Here is a 22,224-nt window from a genome sequence, read left to right on the forward strand (position 1 = left end):
CTGCCACCTTCTGACCTCTAAAGGTACCAGGCACACATATGGTATACATGCATACATTTAGGCATAGAGTACATAAAACAATCTAAAATTAAAAAGAAATGTATGCCTTAACAAAGAAAAATGTGAGGAAGTAAGTAAAGATGCGCTGGCCAGAAATCCCTTAGCACTGTCATTTTAATTATTACATTTAATTATTTTAATGATTAGAAAGGAATCACTAATGTTTACCTGGCAGGGGAGACTGATCAAGCAGGGTTTTTCCAGGTCAAGGTTCACGCATTAACCCTTGTGTTTTTCCCCAAAGGCAAATTAGTTTATATAACCTGCGGTAGTGGGAGACTGTATCCACTCTTTCCCTGCAATAATAAAAAGCCAGAGAGTGTTCTTCCAGAGGTCCTGAGTTCAATTCCCAGCAACCACATGGTGGCGCACAACCATTTGTAATGAGATCTGGCTCCCTCTTCTGGCCTGCAGGGATACATACAGGCAGAACACTATACATAATAAATAAAATAAATCTTAAAAAAAAAAAAAGCCAGAGAGTGAAATTACCATCTTCACTTCTCATCATGCTAGCTTAGAAGAGGGAGAGAGGGTGATGATTGATCGGCATTGCACATGGTATGACTGAATTTAAATCATATTCCGGTTTCCATTTACTAGGGATAGCAGACACTGGAACTTTCTGATACTGACTTAGTAACTGTTCTTTACAGCTCAAGTGTGCTTACTGCCAAATGGTATTTTCAGACATATTCTCTAATTTAGTAAACTATAAAAATGCCAACGGGGGTAGGGGTTATGCACACAAATATGTATAGCTAAGCTTGGCTCTCACCTATAATCCCAGCACTGCGAGGTGGAGGCAAGAGGATCAGGGGTTCAAGTCATCTTTTGGCTACAGATCCTATAGTGAGTCTGGGCTCAGACAAGCTCAAACTTAGCGTACAAACTTCACCACCACCAAACAAAAGCAAAACAACTGTGTGTGTGACTACATACACAAAGGAAGAGTAGACAGACTGTTCTGTCATTCCCTCCGACTACAGTAGAGAAGAGATTCAGACACACCTGGTGATGAGCGAGCAGCAAAGGAGCAATTTCCTCAGGAGAGGAAAGCACTTTCCCACACTGCTGGTGGAAAACAGCTGCCACCAAGTGTATCCTGGTGTCCCCACCAAAAAAAATACCCGAGGTGTCATGGATGACTGTCTTTTGTGTGCTTAGCAATTAGGCTAATTACTCTTACTGCCTGCGGACTAGGTAATGATTACATAAGTGTTCTTGATCTTTATAACCATCATCTTATCACTATACCCCAATTCACAGAAAAGGAAGATGATGTGGATAAGGTATTGAACACAGATTGGTCACGGGGAGGATTCTCACCTTTCCTGGTCTAACTTTTCATTTGTCCCTTAGCAAATATAACTGTAACTTGAACTGTTCCAATCTGAACACATAAGTTTTTAAATGCTCCCAAATCTTATGCTTGAAAATAGCACAAGTGGAAAATTCTTACCTGACCTCATGTGATATGGAAGTCAAAATTCATGTGTAGTAAAAATAGTTTAAAATCAGGCTGGAGGATGGCTCAGTGTAAGAGCTCTTGTTTTGAAGGCAAAAGGATCTGCGTTCAAATTTCTGAGACCCACCTAGAAAGCTAAGTGTGGCTGCAAGGAGACAGGAGGATCTTTGGGGGCTTGATGGCCTCTAAGGTAGCTCCAGGTTCTGAGAAAACCCTATGTCAATGGAAGAGGTCAAAAGACACCTCTACCTTCCCTCTACCTTCCAGGCACATGCAAACCTCATCTCTCTGTCTCTCTCTCTCTCTCTCTCTCTCTCTCTCTCTCTCTCTCTCTCTCTCTCTCTCACACACACACACACACACACACACACACACACTGAACAGAATATATGCTAACTTGCTTTTTCAACTATCTGGAATATAAACTCAATTCTATTACCATTTCTGTGGTACATTTTTTCTTCTCTTTATTTGGCTCATGCACAGCAGGCAAACACTCTTAACCACTGAGCCACATCCCCAGCCCTCTTAAACATAGTTTGTCAGTGGAATTTTCTTTTTCTAGACTGCTTCAGTTGATTTAGGATCTCATACTATAGCCCAGGCTGGTCTTGAACTCACGGCAATCCTCTTGCCTCAGCCTCTGTAGTGCTGGGATTACAGGTTTGAGCCATGTTTGACTTCAATGTTTTGTGATGTTTTTTGTTTTGTTGTTTTGGGTTTTTGTTGTTTGGTTTGGTTTGTTGCCAAAGGGTTTCTCTGTGTAGTCCTGGCTGGCCCAGAACTCACTCTAGACCAAGCTGTTCTCACAGAGATCTGCCTGCCTCTGCCTCGTGAGTGCCAGCACTGCCTGGCTTGTTTTATATTTTTGAGACAGGCTCTCATGTAGCCCAAGCTGGTATGGAGGGTGTAGCCAAGGACTACCTTTGTAAGTGTTACAGCTCAGATGAAAGGTATCCTGGCAGTTGGGACCCAAGGAATACCTCACACAAGAGATTTATTAGGAGTAAAAAACCCAGGAAGGTGGCTGCTTTCTGCTGGTGGGGAGGGGGGAGAGGGTGAAGCAGCAGAGAATTGGGCAGAACACAGAGTTTATATAGGATTTCTTGCTGGGGGTGGGGTCGGGGGACAACTACAACCACACACACACACACACACACACACACACACACACACACACACACACACACTTTCCAGGGTGGCCTGGAAATGGAGGGATTATGTGGCCTGATCTTGGGGCAGGCTCAGGGACAGATGGGATTTTTTTTTTTTTTCTTGTAGGGCAGGGCCTGGCCACTCTCCTGCCTTGAGGGGCTAGGAACCTTGATTAGGGAAGGGGAGGCAGGGCCTGGCTGCTTCTGTGCCTTAAGGGGTCTCAACCACCACAGTAGTCTAGGAACCTGGTGGCTGGAGGTCTCCAGGGGCAGTGCTTATGTTTGGCAGGGAAACCACTCCTGCCACCCTAGTTGGCTTGAACAATCTTGAGTTCCAGGTTTTCCTGCTTTCCTCTCCCAAGATTGGCATGTGCCACCACACTGGGCCTGACTTCAAGCTTTTGAATGTTCTCAAGGAATTAAAACCTCAGAAATACAACGTGTGTGTGTGTGTGTGTGTGTGTGTGTGTGTGTAGATTGTTCAGTGGTTAAAAGATCTAGCTGCTCTTCCAAAACACTAGGGTTCGATTACTGGCACCTACATGGAGGCTCAGAGCACCTGTAACTCCAGTTCCAGAGGATCCAATCCCTCTTCTGGCCTCCATGGGCACCAGGCACGGAAGTGGTGCACCAATACACGTGATATACGTGCAGTCAAAAACTTTAAGTGCTTAAAAAAATAAAATATACTAAAGTTTCAAAAAACGAGATTGCTCAGAAAGCATTAAAACTTAAAACAACAACAACAACAACAGAAACCCAAAGCAACAACAAAACCCCACAAAAAACCCCGTAAGGTTGACCATATTGGGTTTTAGTGAACCACTAGAGAGTTCTGGGCACAGGCTCCATTATAAAAGACCAGTGCTTCAGACCAACAGACTCAGGTCCTCAGCAGACTGGAAGTTTTGATTGTTTTTCCAAATTGCTGGGCTTGAGTGACCAGGTCTGGTGACACAGGCTTGTAATTCCAGTGCCCAGGGACAGAGGGGGGATAGGGACTCGGAGGCCAGACTAGGCAACATAGTGAGACCCTACCCCAAAACACAGACTGGACACACGTCTTGGTGATAGACTAGCATGTGAAGTCCTGGAAAACAACAAACTAGCTAACTTCAAGCATACACACACACAGGCAAAACTCATCCACATGAATAAATCTAAAATTACATATAAATAAAATTGTGAAATGCATCATACCATTACTTCTATGTTATGAAACATATTGGGATAGCAATGTATGGGGAAAAACCTAACAAGTAGTCATATTCTAGAAGAGGACTTTGTTCCAACCTTATTGAATAATGTACTACATACATTACATCTTTACGGTCCTTTAACGCTATAAATCTGTAAAAATTAGTCATTCTTAGCTAGTTTTCCAAATGCCTTTGAGTCATAGTGGTATTGGAGACTTGCTTTCCTGCTGTAGGAATACTTTTTAAATCAGAAAGCAGAGGGGCCCTGGTACTAGACCTGAGTTGGGGTGCTAGACTTACCACCCAATGCCTCACTTCAGGCACAGGTTTCTAGCCTGGGGTATGTCTTTCAGTGCTCAAAAGCAACAAGAGCAGCATGGCGGCGAGGTGGGGGGGGGGGGGATCAACTTGCCAAAAGATCATCGAGTGTTAGCTGCTACTGCCCCAGTAAAGCGGGTGGCACTGAAAAGAACAAAACAAGAAATCCTTCTCATCAGCAGGTATAGAAGCCACGTCCGTAATCCTCTTAATGTTGATTTAGGAGACTGAGGAAGGAGGGCTGCCAAGAGTTCGAGGCTACACCAGGCTATACAGCACGCAAACCAAAAACGAGTCTTTTCATGAAGTTCTGGATATGCATTCCAATAGAACGCAGGATCTCAAGAAGGAAGGGACAAGTGCCAAATCTGCAGGTATTGTTTGCCTGGCTTCTCTGTGTCCCTTCTTGAAGGCAAAAGGTTGTTCCCAACGCAACTGGGCCGCCCAACGTCGACAGTTCGAAACCCTCGAAGCACGCGGGCCGCAGCTTCCCAGAAGTGATGTCACCACGCGCAGGCGCCGCTGGACAGACGCCCCAAACTACATCCCAGGCCGCTGGAGGCAGCTGGCAACCGCGCACAGCACCAAGGGAACGTTCACTGACCCCGCCCTCAGAGAGACCTACCTCCCTTGAGAGGCTTTGTTGAGGCGTTACGTCACTTCCGCCAAGCTGCCAGGACACACCCCCCGCCCCGCCCCCGACGCGGCCGTAACCTAGGGCAACGGCCCGGCTCATGCCCGCCGGCCGGGGACGAGCCGCTCCGGGCCTTCCTTCCCTCGCGGCCCCGTCGGAGCGTCTGAGTGGACGTGGTTACGTCCTCTCCCAAGAAAAAGTGTCCAGGACACTTCGCGGGTGGCAGAACCGAGGAAGGAAGCAACCCTCAAGGCGGGTAAGCGAGACGAAGAGGAGGTACGGCTCAGGGCGGGCCTGCATTGGGCGGGGCGTGGAAGCCGCGCGGGCCTCGGGGGAGGGGCCGTTTGATGGGCGTGGTCCCTGAGGGCGTGGCCGAGGCTTCAAGGGCGGAGCTTGGTGCAGCCCTCAGTGACCTCCTGAAAGAAGGGCAAACCAGCAGCTTGTGGCACGGTAGGAGCCGCGGGAGGAAGGAGAGGAGCCTGATGAAGTGGAAGGAGTGTGATGGGACCACTAGGTGAAGGAAGGGACCAGATACGAAGGTCTGGGCGCCAGGATTCGGGCTTGTATTTTCTGTCTGCCTTGAACCTTGGGAGCCCTCGGAAGGCCATCCTTTCAGGACTAGGCACCTAGTGAATTCAGAAACAAAAAGTCGAAAAAGGGCAAAGTGAGACCCTGCCAAAAAACAAAAATCGAGACCCTAGGCAAAAGAGAAAAAGGGCAAGAGTTGTAAGTGGTTGGAATAGAAGTGGCTTCATCTCAAGGTTGTACATGTCCTACTTGAATTCGGAAGAACTCAAGGATTACTTCATCATGGCAGCTGTACCCCATAGGCATATAAGTATGTCGCAGCTAATTAACATAGGAAGATACATTTATTTTATTTAGTTTTGTCCATTTGAGACAGTATTGCTATGTAGCCCAGGTTAGCTTGGAACTTGGTATACTCCTGCCTCAGAGACCTTCTGAGTGGTTGAGGCATATACTACCACACCTCTACTCTGACTGAATCCTGATAGCTGATACACCAGTCCCTTAAAGCCATAGCTTTTAGTAAGATGAGATGCAGAGCAATGAGAAGCTGTGGCAAGGCGGTAAGGAAGTTCGAGGTAGCCTGCCCTGACATCAGCAGCATGCTTTTGCCTTCAATACCCTGGGCTTTTGTCTCTTGCCAGTCAGCCTGCTTTTCATGCTCGCTGATAGATTAGGAATGTGTCACTTAGAGGTAGGAATCTCAGGTTGGTCGGTCATATTCTGGCAGCGCTGATAAACGCAAATGTGTACACTACCACTTTATTTTTGTGGCAGACATAATTAATCAACCACACAACTTTTTCTTGCTGTGGGCAGGTGTCAAGCTCTTCAACACATTTAGGTAGCCTCGGCTTGTGTGGAGTTGATAATTGGAATAGGAATTAACTTTTTTTTTTTTTTTTTTAAGATGGAGTCTTATGTACTCCAGGCTAACCTTGAATTTGTTAGGTAGTCAAGAATGACCTTAAACTTGTAATCCTCCTGCCCACATCTTCCTCATGCTTGGTTCCTGGGGGTGGAACCCAGTACTTTGTATGTGCTGTGTAATCGCTCCATTTACAAAACTGTATCTATATCCTCCTGTTTTTTCAATTCTTTTTTTTTTTTGTTTGTTTGTTTTTTTTTTTTTTTTTTTTTTTTTGGTTTTGGTTTTTCGAGACAGGGTTTCTCTGTGTAGCTTTGCACCTTTCCTGGGACTCACTTGGTAGCCCAGGCTGGCCTCGAACTCACAGAGATCCGCCTGCCTCTGCCTCCCGAGTGCTGGGATTAAAGGCGTGCGCCACCACCGCCCAGCTTGTTTGTTTTTTTGAGACAGGGTTTCTCTGTAGCTTTGGAGCCTGTCCTGGACTAGCTCTGTAGACCAGGCTGGCCTCGAACTCTCAGAGATCCACCTGTCTCTGCCTCCCGAGTGCTGGGATTACAGGCGTGTGCCACCACCGACCGGCATAAATTTTTTTTTTAAAGATTATTTATTTATTTATTTATTTTTTTTTTTTTTTTATTTTTAAAGATTTGTTTATTTATTATGCATGCAGTGCTCTGCCTGCATGTATCCCTGCAGGCCAGAAGAGGGCACCAGATCTCATTACAGATGGTTGTGAGCCACCATGTGGTTGCTGGGAATTGAACTCAGGACCTTTGGAAGAGCAGCCAATGCTCTTAACCTCTGAGCCATCTCTCCAGCCCTGTTTTTTCAATTCTTTACACTTTTTTTTATATGTATGGTGTTTTGTCCCATGTATGTCTGGACACCATGTTGGTGCTTGGTGCCTTCAGGGGCTAGAACTGGAGTTAAAAATGGATGTGAGCTGCCATGTGGGTACTGGAATTCAAACTCAGGTTCTCTGGAAAAGCACTTTTTCTATTTTTCTATCTAGCCCTGGCTATCCTGGACTTCACTATGTAGACCAGGCTGGCCTCAAATTTGCAGAAATCCACCTGCCTCTGCCTCCCTTATGCTGGGTTTAAAGATGTATACCACCATACCTGGCAAATTAAAGGCATTTTCAGGCAAAAGGACAAACTATAGAACATCAGAGTCCCTTTCTGAATTATCTAAGCTGATCAACTGATAGTTCAAAATCAAAGTGTTTCAGAGATCTGCTGTGTTTGGAGGTCTGTTGTAGGGGCACAGCATCTCTGTGCCCTGAACACTTGGCCCGTGTATGTATAGCCTCCTCAAGATAGAACAGAAACCCCCAGCCTCCTCCATACAGTGAGCGTTTGGCATCTGACCTGGGTTCTGTCATTGAATAGCTTTGCATTGTACACAATTAGAGTGACTAACAAGGGTCTGCTGCAGAGGGGTGGAAGAAGATTCTTTGTGCTATAAGAGCTGGAGGTGGCAGTGTTACAATCCAGTCCCAAGTGTCTTGCCTCTGAGAGTAAGGTCATGTACTAAGTGATACTAAGTAATGTGGCTGGGCATGGTCCCAGCTTCCCAGTTTCAAAGTCTGGCTTTGGAACTCACTTCTTCCCTGAAGATTTCTGCAGGTTACTGTAGCATGAGTCTTAAAAGTTCTTATTAATAAAATCAAACCTGTGGCCAGTTATTGGGGTGAATGCTGGTAGGTCAGAGAGACAGAACAAGCCACAGCTATCTCACCTTGCCAATTTCTCAGCTGGTCCTGTTTCCTCAGACTGGAAGCTTCTGTGTCCTCATCCCAATGGCTCTCAGCTCAACTGCTGCTAGACGCCTGAATGCTTAACCAGCCAAATGCTTAACCAGCCAAATGCCTAACCAGCCAAATGCTTAACCAGGCAAATGCTCAACCAGCCAAATGCCTAACCAGCCAAATTCTTAACCAGGCAAATGCTTCTAGTTTCTGGTCCTCACGCCTTATAAACCTTTCTGCTTTCTACCACCACTCCCTGGGATTAAAGGCTGCTTTCTGGGATTAAAGGCGTGAGTCACCATACCTGGCTGTTTCCAGTGCAGCCTTGAACTCACAGAGATCCAGAGGGATTTCTGTCTCTGGAATGCTAGGATTAAAGGCGTGTGCTAACATTTTCTAGCCTAAGTATCTTGTGGCTTTTCTGTTCTCTGACCCCAGATAAGTTTATTAAGGTACACAATATTTTGGGGAACACAATACCACCACAGGTTACATAGTGACTTTTAATAATTTTCATTGCTGTAAGGTCTCTCCCTGGGTCCTGAGACTCACCAATTGGATCAGCAAACCCCAGGGATCCACCTATCTTTTTCCTGACTGGCATCAGAAATACAAATGCATGACATCATACCTAGCATTTTGGCTCCTGGCTGGCAATTAAATTCAGGTCTCATGCTTATGAGGCAAGCACTTTATTGACTTGAGCTATGTATCCAGCCCTGATTAGGGTTGTTTACCTATTAAAACACTGTAGATGTATATATATTGGCCTACCCCTGTAATCCTAGCACTTCAGAGACACAAGCCAGAGGATCATGAATTTGAGGCTAACAAGTACCAGGACATCCTGAGGTCTATAGCAAAACTTTCTTTATAAATAAATAAATAAATAAATAAATAAATAAATAAATAAATAAATAAATAAAAGGCAGAGCCAGGTGGATCTCTGTGAGTTTGAGGGCAGCCTGGTCTACAGAGTGAGATCCAGGAAAGGTGCAAAGCTACACAGAGAAACCCTGTCTTGAAAAAAACCAAAAAAACAAACAAACAAAAAAATCAAGATGGCTTAATGGTCAAGAGCACTGGCTGCTCTTAAAAATGACTCAGGTTCAATTCCCAGCAGCTCACAACTGTCTGTAATTCCAGTTCCAGGGGATCTGACACCCTCACATAGAAATACATTACAGGCAGAACACCAATGTTCATAAAATAAAAATAAATTAAAAAACCCCAAAAAACAAAACTCCAAACTGGTGAGGGTTGTGTTGTTTACATCAGATGGCCCCAGCCAATATAAATGTGAACTTCTTGGGGGTTTTTGGGTTTTTTTGTTGTTGTTGTGTTTTTGTTTTGTTTTGTTTTGTTTTTTATTTGTTTGTTTTTCAAGACAGGGTTTCTTGTGTGGCTTTGGAGCCTGTCCTAGAACTCGCTTTGTAGATGGAACTCACTTTGTAGACCATGCTGGCCTTGAACTCACAGAGATCTGCCTGCCTCTGCCTCCCAAGTGTGCCACCACTGCCCATCCACCACCACCCCCCCACCCCGTACTTCTTGTTTGAGGCTTTAGATTCCATGATTAACCTCCCAGCTCTGTGAGAAGATATGTCAGTCATATGCACCTCCTAGTTTATAAAGTGTTCTCCATGTTCCTTGTGTGTCTTTGTGTGTATGTGTTCAGATGTGCTTGAGTGCGTGCAGGCGTGCAGAGAGCCAGAGGTTGACATTGGGCGTCTTCCTCAATCTCTCTCTACCTTATTTTTTTTATATCTGTATAATTTTAAGATTCATTTTAATTTCATGTATACAAGGGTTTTGCTTCAATGTATGTGCATCATGGGCATGTCAGGTGCCCATGGAAGCCAGAAGGGGTGTCATATCCACTGAAAGTGGAGTTAGTTACCAGTTCTTGTGAGTTGCCATGTGAGTTCAGTGCCAGAAACCAAACCTGGGTCCTTTGTAAGAGTAGCAAATGCTCTTAACTGCTGAGCCATCTCTCCAGCCCTTACCCACTTTATTTTTTTGAGACATCTTCTCTCACTGAAGGGTCCTCCTGTCTCTGCCCTTCCAACACTGGGATTAAAGGCACGTATCATACAGCACATGGCTTTTTATGTGGGTGCTGGGGATCTGAACTCTGTTTCTTAAGCTTGTATGGCAAGTACTGTATGACTGAGGCATCTTTTTTTTTTTTTTAAAGATTTATTTATTTATTATGTATACAGCATGTATGACAGCAGTCCAGAAGAGGGCACCAGATCTCATTACAGATGGCTGTGAGCCACCATGTGGTTGCTGGGAATTGAACTCAGGACCTCTGGAAGAGCAGTCAGTGTTCTTTTTAACCTCTGAGCAATCTCTCCAGCCTGACTGAGGCATCTTTTAAGCCTACCCTAGGAGAAATACTTGGGCTTGCTAGCCAAGCAGTCTAATCAGAAAATGGTAAGCTCTAAGTTCAATGAGAGTGTCTCAAGGGAACAAGGCAGGTGAGTAATAGAGCAGGCCACCTGATGTGCACACTCCTGTACACACATTCACTGATCACGTGAGTAGACATACACACATGAAATTTAGTTTTGAAGCCCTGGGCTTGCTGGCCAATGCCTGTAATCACAGCACTCAGGAGTTAGAGGCAGGAGGATCAGGGATTCATGAATTCACTATGAGAGTTCAGGGCTAGTCTGTGGTACATGAAACCCTGTGTGAAAATTGAGTTAAGAGCTGGGCGGTGGTGGCACATAACTTTAATACCAGCACTCAGGAGGCAGAGGCAGGCAGATCTCTGTGAGTTTAAGGCCAGCCTGGTCTACTAAGCAAGTTCCAGGACAGTCAGGACACAGAGAAAACCTGTTTTCAGAAACAAAAAAATGAATTAAAAAGTGGAAAATATGGGCTGGAAAGATGGCTAAGGGGATAAGAGCACTGGCTGTTCTTGCAGAGGACCCAGGTTCAATACCCAGCACCCACATGATGGCTAACAATGGCCTATAATTCCAGTCCAGGGGATCCAATACTCTCCTCTGGTCTCCTAGCATACAAGGCAAGCATGTGGTACACATACGTGCTAACCATACACATAAAAATAAATAAATTTAAAAATGAAAATATATCAGTACAAACTTCTGCATTCTAACAGAAGAGTAAATCTGCATGTAATTTGTGAGAAACCACAAGCTAGGCACTGAGGTACTAGAGAAGCAGAGGCAGGAGATTTGCTTCAAGTTTAAGGCCAACTCTGTCTCAAAGACACATTAGAGGGGCTGGAGAGGTCCCTCAGTGGTTAAGAGCACTTGTTTTTGCAGAGAACTAGGTTTGATTCCTAGCACCTACATGGTGGCTCACAATTTTCCATACTCCAGTTCAAGAGGATCCAGTGCTCTCTTCTGGCCTCTGCAGCAGCAGGCACACACTGAGTGTACATATGTACGTGTAGGGAAAACACCAATATACATAAAATAAATCTAATAAAATTTTGTTTTTATTTTATGAATATGAGTGTTTACCTGCATATATGTGTGTGTGTGTGTGTGTGTGTGTGTGTGTGTGTGTGTGTGTGTGTACCACATGAGTCCAGTGCTGCAGAGACCAGAAGAGGGAATCAGATTCCCTGGAATTTGAGTTACAGACAATTGTGAGCTGCCATGTAGGTGTTGGGAACAGAACATGGGTCCTCTCCAAGCACAGCAAAACAACCTTTCCAGCTCCAAAATAAATAAATCAATAAATTTTAAAAAGAAAGCCAAAAATAAACAAAAGAATGAACACACCGGGTGGCGGTGGCACACACCTTTAATCCCAGCATTTAGGAGGCAGAGGCAGGCAGATCTCTATGAGTTCTAGGCCAGCCTGGACTACCGAGTGAGTTCCAGGAAAGGCTCCAAAGCTACACAGAGAAACCCTGTCTCAAAAAAACAAAACCAAAACCAAACAAAATACCACAATGTATTTTTTTTTCAGATTAGAAATCACAATCTATTCTTTTAGCAATTTTATTTTTATTTTTGGTGATGGTGATGGGGAAGACTGAAACAGGCCTTGAATTCCTCCTGCCTCAGCCTCCCAAGTGCTGGGATTACAGATGTATACCATCATGCTTTAGTTGATGCTTGCTTTTTGTTTTGTTTTGTTTTGTTTTGTTTTTTGCTTATTTGTTTGTTTTGGATTTTCAAGACAGGGTTTCACTGTATAGCTCTCACTGTCCTAGATCTTGCTCTGTAGATCAGGCTGGCCTCAAACTCACAGAGGTCCACCTGCCTCAGCCTCCCCAGTGCTGGGATTAATGGTGTGTGCCACCACCACCCGCTTATTCTTGCTTTGTGTTAAACTGTTAATATGTATTAAATGGCAGAATGGGTAGCAAAAGTTGAAGGTATATTTATAGCCGGAAAACTTAAAATCCAGACCATGAACTGGTTTGTTTTTAATTTTGAGGCTGGAAAAAAAGAGCACCAACTGTTCTGACAGAGGACCAAGTTTGGTTCCTATCAACCCATATCCGGTACCTTGTAACTGCCTGTAACTCCAGTTCTTGGGGCTTCTCTGTCTCTGGCCTCCATGGGTACTGTACTCACATGCAAATTATCCCCTCCACACATGTACACATAATTAAAATAATGAAAGTGTGTTTATTAATGTGTGGGGGTGTTTACATTGGCATGTATGTGCCACTCAGATGTGCCCAGGCTGTGTGTGGAAGTCAGAAGACAGCTCTCTGGAGTTGATTTTCTCCCTCCTCCATCTGTTTTTTATCTTCTGTGCTCTGTATTCTGGGCTAGCTGGCTAATAAGCTTCTAGGAGGTTCTGTTGTCAATGCCTCCCCTTTCACTGGGGGTGTAGGAGGAGTTATAGATACCTATCACTGCCTCAGGTTTTCTGTTTTGTTTTTGTTTGTTTTAAATTAGATCCTGTGGCTTCTGGGGATTGAACTCCGGTCATCGGTCTTGTACTGCAAGGGCTTTTACCTACCATCTGCATGTCATCTCAGTGGCCCTGGTTTTTTGTTTTTTTTAATTAGGACAAAGGCAGCCACATTCTCTTGCTAGTGGAACCTCAAGAATCTCAGTGTTCTCACCTGTCGGTGGTGGCACACGCCTTTAATCTCAGCACTTGGAGGCAGAGGCAGGCAGATCTCTGTGAGTTTGAGACCAGCCTGGGCTACAGAGTGAGTTCCAGGACAGCCAGAGCTACACAGAGAAACCCTGTCTTGAAAAACTTTAAAAAAAAAGGAAAGGAAGGAAGGAAGAAGCTCAGTGTTCCCAAGTGTCTCTAATGAATTGCTTTGCACTGATCTAACTAAATTTTGACTAGTTTTCCTGACGTCAAAGGAGTCAGTGCAGATCATGAGTGAAGTACATATAAAAACATTGTTTATAATGGATGTATAAATTGCTTTCCTGAATTTTCTTTGCTACGGTATGATGGAATGCAGCTGGGCCATCTTCTTAAACCACCATGGGTTCCAGTTTCTACCGCAGCACGGGGCTCACCCTAAACTGCATCTTTCATTCTTTGCTGGTCTTCACCGTCAATCTGTGTAGACACATTAAGATTCTTCTTGGGGCTGGAAAGATGGCTCAGTGGCTAAGAGCACTGGCTGCTCTTCCAAAAGTTCTGAGTTCAATTCCCAGCAACCATGTGGTGGTTCACAACCATCTGTAATGAGATCTGGTGCCCTCTTCTGGAGTGCAGGCATACATGCAGATAGAACACTGTGTACATAATAAATAAATAAATCTTTAAAAAAAAATTCTTCTCATGACCCATGAGTCGTATTCTAAGAGCTGGAATGGCTACTCTGTAAGAAAGAACATGGGGGCTTTGATAGGCTTGTGTTTTTGTCCAGATAGGGCATTTTGTGATTCGGATGCAGACATTTTCAGGTTCCATAGGCTTAGCCTGTGCACCCGCTTCCCACTGCAAAGCCTCGCTCTGCTTGCAGGGCTAGAAGATGTTTCTGGTGTGTAGAAACCAGTGTTGCTTCAGTGTTGGGAAGAGCTTCCCAAAAGCAGCAGTTTTCTAATTTGATGGGTCTTTATAGAATGACGCAGGGTTTAAAAAATACCACAGCTCAGGCCATCAGGATGGCTCCGCAGGTAAAGGCTCTTGTCTCCAAGCCTGATGACCTTAGTTCAGTCCCCAGAACCTATATAAAGGTGGAACATATATATTCACCCCCAAACAGTACATACATATATGCATCAGCACCTAGCTAGAAATGATGGCCCACATCCAAATTCCCAGCTACTTGGTGGCTAAGACAGGAAGCTGGAAGGTCAGTCTGGCAACACAGAGAGACCTTGTTGCAAAAAAAGAAAAAAAAATCCATGCATCCTTCTATAAGTCCCTCAGTCCTTCCCAGCACTTAACACTGTGTCCAGACTCTGGCAAAGGAGTGAGAATCAGTTTTCTCTGTCTCTGTCTCTCTGTCTCTGTCTCTGTCTCTGTCTCTCTCTCTGTCTCTCTCTCTGTCTCTCTCTCTGTCTCTCTCTCTCTTCCTCCTCCTCCTTCTCCTCTTCTTCTCTTCTCCTTCTCCTTTTCTCCTTCTCCTCCTTCTCCTTCTCCTCCTCCTCCTCCTCCTCCTCCTCCTCCTTCTTCTTCTTCTCTTTTTCTTTTTTTTCAAGACAGGGTTTCTCTTTTCTCTTTGTAACAGCCCTGGCTGTCCAGGAATTAGCTCTGTAGACCAGGCTGTCCTTGAACTCACAGAGATCCACCTGCCTCCTGAATGCTGGGATTAAAGGCGGGAGCCACCACTATCCAGCCCAGAATCAATTTTCCTAAGTGTAAACCTCAGGGCAGAGTTAATCAGGTTCTGTGGCAATCCGGTTTCACCTTATGGTGGGTTACTAAGATGCTTTCCCACAGTGGGGGATGAGGGCTCTGATTTCTCCATAGCTCTGCCAACACTCACTGCTTGGTTTTGTTTTAGGGAAGCAGAGTGGGGGCAGGTAGAAGTGTAGGAAGGAAAGTGAAGCATGTGATTGACCAGCTTCCTTGGAAGCTTGTGGACCCCCAGCCAACTCTGAGGGAGTTCCCACTGTTCTCTTGATGGCAGCACAGTGCCATCTGTAGACCTGCGTCCCTTATGAGCGCTGTAGCAGTAACCAGAGACAGAGCCAATGCCAGTGTCTTGTGGTTGCCTTTTCTTCATTCCTTTGGTCTTTATTAAATTCATCAGTCTCGGGATGGCCGATGACTCAGCAGGTAAATGCCCTCAACTCACAATCCTGATGATCTGTCCTCTGACTTCCATTAGAGTGCCCTGGCATGTCCCTCCACCACCCCCATCTCACACACACACACAAAATTTAAAAAAAATAGTTTTTTAATTAAAATTAGCCATCTCTTTTCTGTCAGCAGTTGGAAATGGGTAATTCTGAAATGTTTATTCTGTCTTCTTGCATACATTAAAATATTCCACTTGAGATACTGACTTAATTTAAAAAAAACAAATATTAAAACCAAGTTTAATTGGACTTTGCAGGAAGAAGATGTTTAAAACTATAAGGAATCACCCCAGTAATGGATCTCTGTCCGGAAAGTGAGACTGTTGGAGAAAATAATGAAAGTAAGAAAATTCAAGATGCAGAAGAAACCGCACTGACTTTAGGTTGTCCAGATGAGAGAAGTGAGAGGAATCATGTTTGCTGTCTTCTCGGGATCAGCGACCTCACGTTGGAAGAGGATGAACGGGCCAGCGAATTTGCCATCAACACCGGGTGGGAAGAAGCCGTAAGTGTCTCTTTGGGTCTTCCTCACTTGGGTCTTCACTACAGATCTTTTTCCAAAGTAGTTTATGTTACCAGAAATGTTGGAATGAATGTGGGAGCCTTGGGACAGAAGTGAAATAGAGTGACAGGAGTGTGTGCTCCTGGGCACACGTGGCACAGCTTTGCATGGACAGCTGAGCATTAAGTTATTCTTTCTGCATCTCAGTAGCCACCTGAGTCCTCCCTCTGTGAATGAGGATGCTGAGGCACCCAGTAGGTGAAATGCGGTACACAGAGATCACTCAACCAGTAACTGGGCAGAGAGGGCTGGAATATTTCCAGCCCTGTGCTCAGTGCCTGGGAGACCCATAGGCTGTCTCCTCCTGTCTCTCTAGAGGCCTGTGGTTTCTCAGAGCCAGGAGTGGAAGCCGACATTTAAAACTGTAACGCAAGTGCCTTGGTAGCGCAATTTCATCAGGAATGTGGGGCCTTATGACTTAGTTGGTTGAACTGTGGGCCAACAAGATGGCTCAGCAGGTAGAGGCACCTGTAATACAAGCCTGGAGACCTGAGTTTGATCCTTGGGACCCACAGAAATGTGAAAGGAGAGAACTAACTCTACAGAATTGTCTTTGACCTTCACACTCACACTATGGCATGCTTATCCACACACTGGTCATACGTGCCTGTGTGAATTCACACACATACACATACACCCTCACTGCCTAAATAAAAACTTTAAATAATAAGGAAACTTGGTCAAATCCAAGAATAAATGCGGAGTTTCCAGGTTATACAACAAAAAATACAGGTTGTCCTATTTGAGTTTCAAATGAGTGACCCCTAACTACTTAGTGTTACATTTATCACAGTTACAGTCCTTTATTTTTAGATGGCAGCCACAGCCAGGGGCTTTAGGGGTAGGTAGGTGGGCATAGCTGTACCTTGGGCACTCAGGAATCCTGGGTTCCTAGGACTCTGCCTCTGTTCCTTGCTGCCCCTCCAGCCTTTCTGAGCAACCTTCCTTGTGTTTGGGAAACTGACCGACAGTACAAGAACTCCTTGGACGAGAATGGCAGCTTGAGTCCATAGTGCTGAACTGAATTGCCTCTGAAGGGAGCTGTCGTTGGTACTCCGGTGGCTTTTAGGGTGCCGCTGTCAGTGTGTCAGTAAACAGCTCCTCCTGCTGGTACTTGAGATTAGCATATATGGCTGTAAGACCGTTGCTTGTGTGAGCTAAAACAGCAAAGGTTGGGGCAGGAGTGTTGTAAGTTTATGGTCAGCTAGTCTACACAATAAGACTCTGTGTGTGTGTGTGTGTGTGTGTGTGTGTGTGTGTATGTGTGTGTGTGTGTGTGTATTTATGATAAGTCAATTTTAAGAAAAAAATGTGGTTCAAATAAGACTGCCAGAACAGGAGTGTGGCCCAAATGGAGGCAGCAGGGCCCTAGCACAGCGAGCTCGAGGGTAACACGCTACTTTCTTGCAGGTCCACGGCTGGGGAAGGACCTCACCAACTGCCTGCATCTGGTCAAGAAAGAAAGTGAAAAAGGGGAAGGTGGGAGAAGGCACCAGTGGCGGCGGCAGCAACTGCTTGTTCTGTATGAGCCTTTCTCAAGGGAGTCTGGAGGCTCATTCCCTCTCAGAGGTCGGGAAACTGGAGGCTGGTGCTGTGGCTGAGGTGAGCCCCGAGAAGAGCTGCAGCCCCGAGAAGTGCGGCAGCCCCGAGAAGTGCCACAGCCCCTCCCAGGGCCCCAGCACTGCTTCCAGAGAGCCTCACAAACTCTGCTTTCCCACATACTTGCATGGAGAAAAAAAAAGCCTGCAAATCAAGGAATTTATCTGGTGCATGGAAGAATGGGGCATTCCCGAGACAGTTAGCAGCAAGACCTGCAGAAACCCCTGCGGAAGCACTGACCGGGGCCTCTCCATCTCCGACTCCCTCAATTCCAAGGCCCTCATGGTTCTGCCCCCACTGAAAACCTCTCCCCCCAGCAGCTTGGATGTGCTGAGTAAGAAGAGCAGGAATATTTTCTGGCAGCCAGAAGAAAAGGCGCTAAGGACGGAAAAGGAGGAGTGTGTGGCTGGTACAGATGGATTGAAGACAGTTGATGGGAAAAGTGAAAAGAGACACTTTGAGCTGGCCAGCCACGTGAAGGTCACCGACATGCTGCCTTTCTCTCCCCCTGGGGCCCAGACACACCTGCTGGGGGCAGAGTCTCAAAGGTGCTGCCTGCACTGGTCCCTCCTGCCCCAGAAGAGCTCTATGTACCCATCCAACCCCACCAACATCCACTATCTTGCCACCTTGCAGGTGTTGCATAAACAGGGAGTGCAAAACTGCAGAGCCAGGCTCAAAGCCAAGGAACCCAAACCTGCCAGGAGCACCCACAAGCACCTTCTCCCAGAGGCCAAGCAGGAAAACAGGCCTCGAGCGCTAGAGAAGAAAATGTTCCCCAAACCTCTCTTGCCGTCCCTCACAGTGAGCAGAGTTGTCATCCCCGTCTCTACTCACAGAGTCCTCTGATTTGTCACAATATAATTTCCTGGGAATAAGTGCTGCCTGGAGCTCGTATGTCTCCCCGCTTCCTCTCTTGCTCCCTCTCCTCTTCATGCCCACCCTTCGGTCGGTCTTCCTCTCTTGCTCCCTCTCCTCTTCATGCCCACCCTTCGGTCGGTCTTCCTCTCTCCTCCCTCTCCTCTCCACTCCTCACCCATTCGGTTTGGGTTTTTTTTTAATCGCAGAATCAGGGGAAATTGAGCAGATTTGAATGGGGTTGGCTTCATTCTCAAAAACACCCTGTTGGGCTAGGTGACATACACCTATAATCCTAGCAGTTGGAAGACCGAGGCAGGAGGATGCCAAAGTTCAAGGCCAGCCTGGGCCATACAACGAGGCACTTTTTTTTTTTTTTTTTTTTAACTAACCAATCAAAAATAAAAGAACCCACTGTATTCATGTTACCTGATTCTGCTGCTAAGCCATTTACAAACTTAGGTTGGGCCAGCCTGTGTTGGCCTTCTCCTTGTCTGGTGCCTCCCATGGTGGGAGGTGGAGGGTCAGAAAGGTGCTCTGTGCTGCCTCTACTCTAGTAGCCCAGGAGCCACCTGACAGGGCTTCTGCCCACAACAGTGCCTTGAGCTTAGAGAGGCGCTGACTTGTCTTGGCTTCTGAAGCAGGCAGCTCCTGCTGCCTATTTAAGATCTAAACTACTTGATGAGTGGAAAATCCCAGCTGTATCCAAGTGGACACACCAGTGTCCAAGGTGCCGTATCTTTGTATTACGTTCAGGGACATATATTGTCCAGTGCCTCAGCTGCCTAGGAAGTCCCATCCTCGTACTGCAGCCTCAGGCTAATCTCTGTGCCTGGAAGACTTAGTCACAGATTAATAAAATCCAGCCTGGGAAGCAGGTTAGGAATAACTTGTTGTTTGGGGAGAAAAGCTCACTGATCATTGTGAGCTGGCCTGACCTGCCTTCTCCAGGCAGGTCTTAACTTAACTTGCCTCTCCTATGTGGGAACCCCCGGCTTTTGGACAGTTAGGGAATGAGCTGTTACTTTCTCCCTTCTGTCTTCTCTCTGCCCTCATTTATTTTCACCGGTGCATAGCTCCCTAAGTTGTATATTAAATGTAAATGAATCATATTTTAATGCCAAGTGGTACTGCTATGTGGACAGATGCTCTGACCATTTTGTGATAGCAGTAATCATTAAAGTGCTTTGTAATCACATAGTTTAAATTGCTTAGAAGAGGCTGGACTTGAACTCTTAGATTTTTCCATCTCCTCAATGATGACAGAATAGGACTCTAGACATCTGCTTTACAGAATTGATCTCTAACATCTTGTCTGTTAGCTTAGGTTTTGTTCTATTTTGTTTTCATAGTTTCTGGTGTTTTGGTTTCATCTAACTCACACTGGCCTTGAAGTAGCTTTGAACTGATCTTCCTGCCATAGCCTTCCAAGTGCTTAGACTACAGGTATGTGCCACAACGCCTAGCCTTTTTGAAAAACAAAAACCATAATGCTAGCCAGGAATGGTAGTATAAGCCTGCAGTCCCAACACGCAGAAAGCCAAAACAGAGCCAAAGAAGCTAGGAAAGAAAGGCAAGGCCACAGCACAGGGTCGGGAAGATAATGATTGCGTTAACTGGTGAATACTTGGTAGTGTAGAAGGAATTGTTAGAGATTCTCCCCTCCCCCTTCCTTCTCCAAATAAGGAAGCCACCTGATCTGTCCCAAAGAGAAATTGGGTATCTCAGTTGCTGGGCATTGTGGCATAGGACCCAGGCCCCTGGGCCTGCCCGCCTGAGCCAGGGTATCACCCCAGCCCGCTTTTTAAAGCAGCAGAAGCATGAGTAAGCTCTAAAGTAAAGCAGGCAAAAAGCATGTACTGGGAGAGTACCACCAGTAATGGATGGCCAGGCCTTCCCTGCTTGGCCAGGTCCTTCTTTGTGAGTGTTTAAGACAGTTTGAAAAGACCGAGTCACAATGTAAAAATGTTTTAAAAGTTAATTAGATTTATTTTATGTATAGGAATGCTTTGCCTACATGTATGTCTGTATACCATGTGTGTTTGGTGTCCACACAAGTCAGAAAAGGGTTCGGATGACCTGGAACCTGAGTTAGAGGGTTGTGAGCCGTTGTGTGGGTGCTGGAAATCAAACTCGGGTCCTCTGTAAGAGCAGCCAGTACTCTTTACTACTAGACCATTTCTCCAGCTCACACAATATAAGTTTTTAAGTTGGCATACAAAGTAATGGGTTTCATTATGACATTCGTGCATGGGGTAATTTTTGTTTTTATTTTTGTTTTTTGAGACAGCATTTCTCTGTGTAGCTCTGGCTGTCCTGGAACTCACTCTGTAGACCAGGCTGGCCTTGAACTTACAGAGATCCTCCTGCCTCTGCCTCCCTGAGTGCTGGGATTAAAGGATTACACCTGGTGGAGTAATTTTTGAAAAAAAGTTTTTTGGGGTGGGGACTGGTAAGATGGCTCAGCAGGTAAAGGCACTTGCCACTAAGCCTGATGACCTGAGTTCAATCCTCGGGCCCCACATGAATGATAGACAAGTGCAGGAGTGTTTCCATGTACATATACAATAATTAAATGTTTTTGAAAATTAGAAAGTGTTTTGTTCAGATAAGAGTTAAGTTCTGAGGGACAAGTTAGAATAAGTTGTGCATGAAATACCATTATAAAACCCATTACTGGGCCTTGGAGCTGGCTCAGCAAGTAAAGGAACGTGCACAAACCCGATGACCTGAGGTGAACCTCTGGATCCCATGGTAGGAGAGAGTAGACTCCTGAAAGTTGTCCTCTGACCTCAACTTGCTCCCCACAATTACTTTGTATGCTAGTGTTAAAACGTTTTTAAGTGGCTAGAGAGATGCCTCAGTGGGTAAAAGAGCTTGCTGTGCAAGTGTGAGCATCTGAGTTCAAATCTTGACACCCACATTAAGGCCGCACTCAGTGTGTGTATCTATAACACCAGTGCTCTTACGAGGAGGAGGGAGCAGAGACGGGAAAGTCTCTGGAAGTTGGTCCAGCCACATTGTCTTACACCGGAAAAGCATCTGCAGACCCCATCTCACTAGAAGTGAGGACCAACACCCAAGGTGGTCCTCTGACCTTCACACGCATGGACCCACATTCATACACATACACAAAAAAGCTTGAAAAGTCTACAAACCTTGGCGGAAACACGCGATAGTGCTCTTCCGCTAAGCTACACCCCCAGCACCTCAGAGTAACCTAGAATTAGGAGGAGGACCAATCTGAACAAAGAGCCCACTTTTCCTTAGGTTTGTGGGGAACACAGGAGAGGTAGTCACTGTTAGCATGTACAAGGCCCTGGCTTTAATCCAAGAGCCCCAGCAACCCCATGGAAATTGTAGTATCCTTTATAAATGTATTTGTGCATGCACATGTGTGTATACATGTGGATATGCCATGACCTGTATTTGGAGGTCAGGGGACCACTTACTGGAGTCAGTTCTCTCTCCACCAGGCTGGTCCTGGGAATCGAACTCAGGTCATCAGGCTTGGCGGCAAGCTCCTTTACCCACTGAACCATCCTGCCAGCCCCTCTTCCCTTGTTCCTTTGAAGTGAGATCTCATAGTGTAGTCCAGGCTGGCCTTGATGGCTGATCCTCTCAGTATTGCTGGGAATACCAGATAATCTAACAAAATATGCAGAAGATGCCTCTGGGGACACATGAAGCACTTTTTGCATTAGCACTTCCCTGCCCAGGTAGCTGTTCAAGTGCCTGATACAGTTCCCTACAATCATTTTTTTAATTAATTATTTTCATACAATATACTTTGATCATTTTTCCCTTGCCATATCATCAGCATACTTCATAAATGGAATTGCAGGTGGCTGCCTGCCATTCTACTCCACAGAAATGCTTTACTCTAGTAATCATTAGAGTGTTTTTAGTGGTTTTTGTTTTTCCTCATACTGAAGTTTTCATAGAAATTTCTGTCCACATTTATAACTATTTCTTGGCATTTACTTCTAGAACTGTTGGGTAAAGG

General features: G+C 45.5%; 1 protein-coding gene across 4 annotated transcripts; it reads left to right on the plus strand.

Annotated features, from left to right (window-relative positions):
- The first annotated feature begins 4,874 nt into the window (after positions 1 to 4,874).
- On the plus strand, positions 4,875 to 18,238 carry C5H16orf46 (chromosome 5 C16orf46 homolog). 4 transcript variants are annotated; one of them, XM_059263944.1, is made up of 3 exons: positions 4,875 to 5,109; positions 15,457 to 15,704; positions 17,172 to 18,238. In XM_059263944.1, the coding sequence occupies exons 2-3, from the start codon at positions 15,495 to 15,497 to the stop codon at positions 18,207 to 18,209; spliced, it is 1,248 nt and encodes a 415-aa protein (XP_059119927.1). In that variant the 5' UTR covers positions 4,875 to 5,109; positions 15,457 to 15,494; the 3' UTR covers positions 18,210 to 18,238. The 4 variants fall into 4 exon arrangements, with proteins under 4 accessions (XP_059119927.1, XP_059119925.1, XP_059119926.1 ...); XM_059263942.1 differs by having other exon boundaries at positions 4,877 to 5,089; XM_059263943.1 differs by lacking the exon at positions 4,875 to 5,109 and adding an exon at positions 5,169 to 5,283.
- Positions 18,239 to 22,224: the final 3,986 nt, after the last annotated feature.

This window comes from Peromyscus eremicus, chromosome 5, assembly GCF_949786415.1.
Source record: "Peromyscus eremicus chromosome 5, PerEre_H2_v1, whole genome shotgun sequence".
NCBI classification, from domain to species: domain Eukaryota; kingdom Metazoa; phylum Chordata; class Mammalia; order Rodentia; family Cricetidae; genus Peromyscus; species Peromyscus eremicus.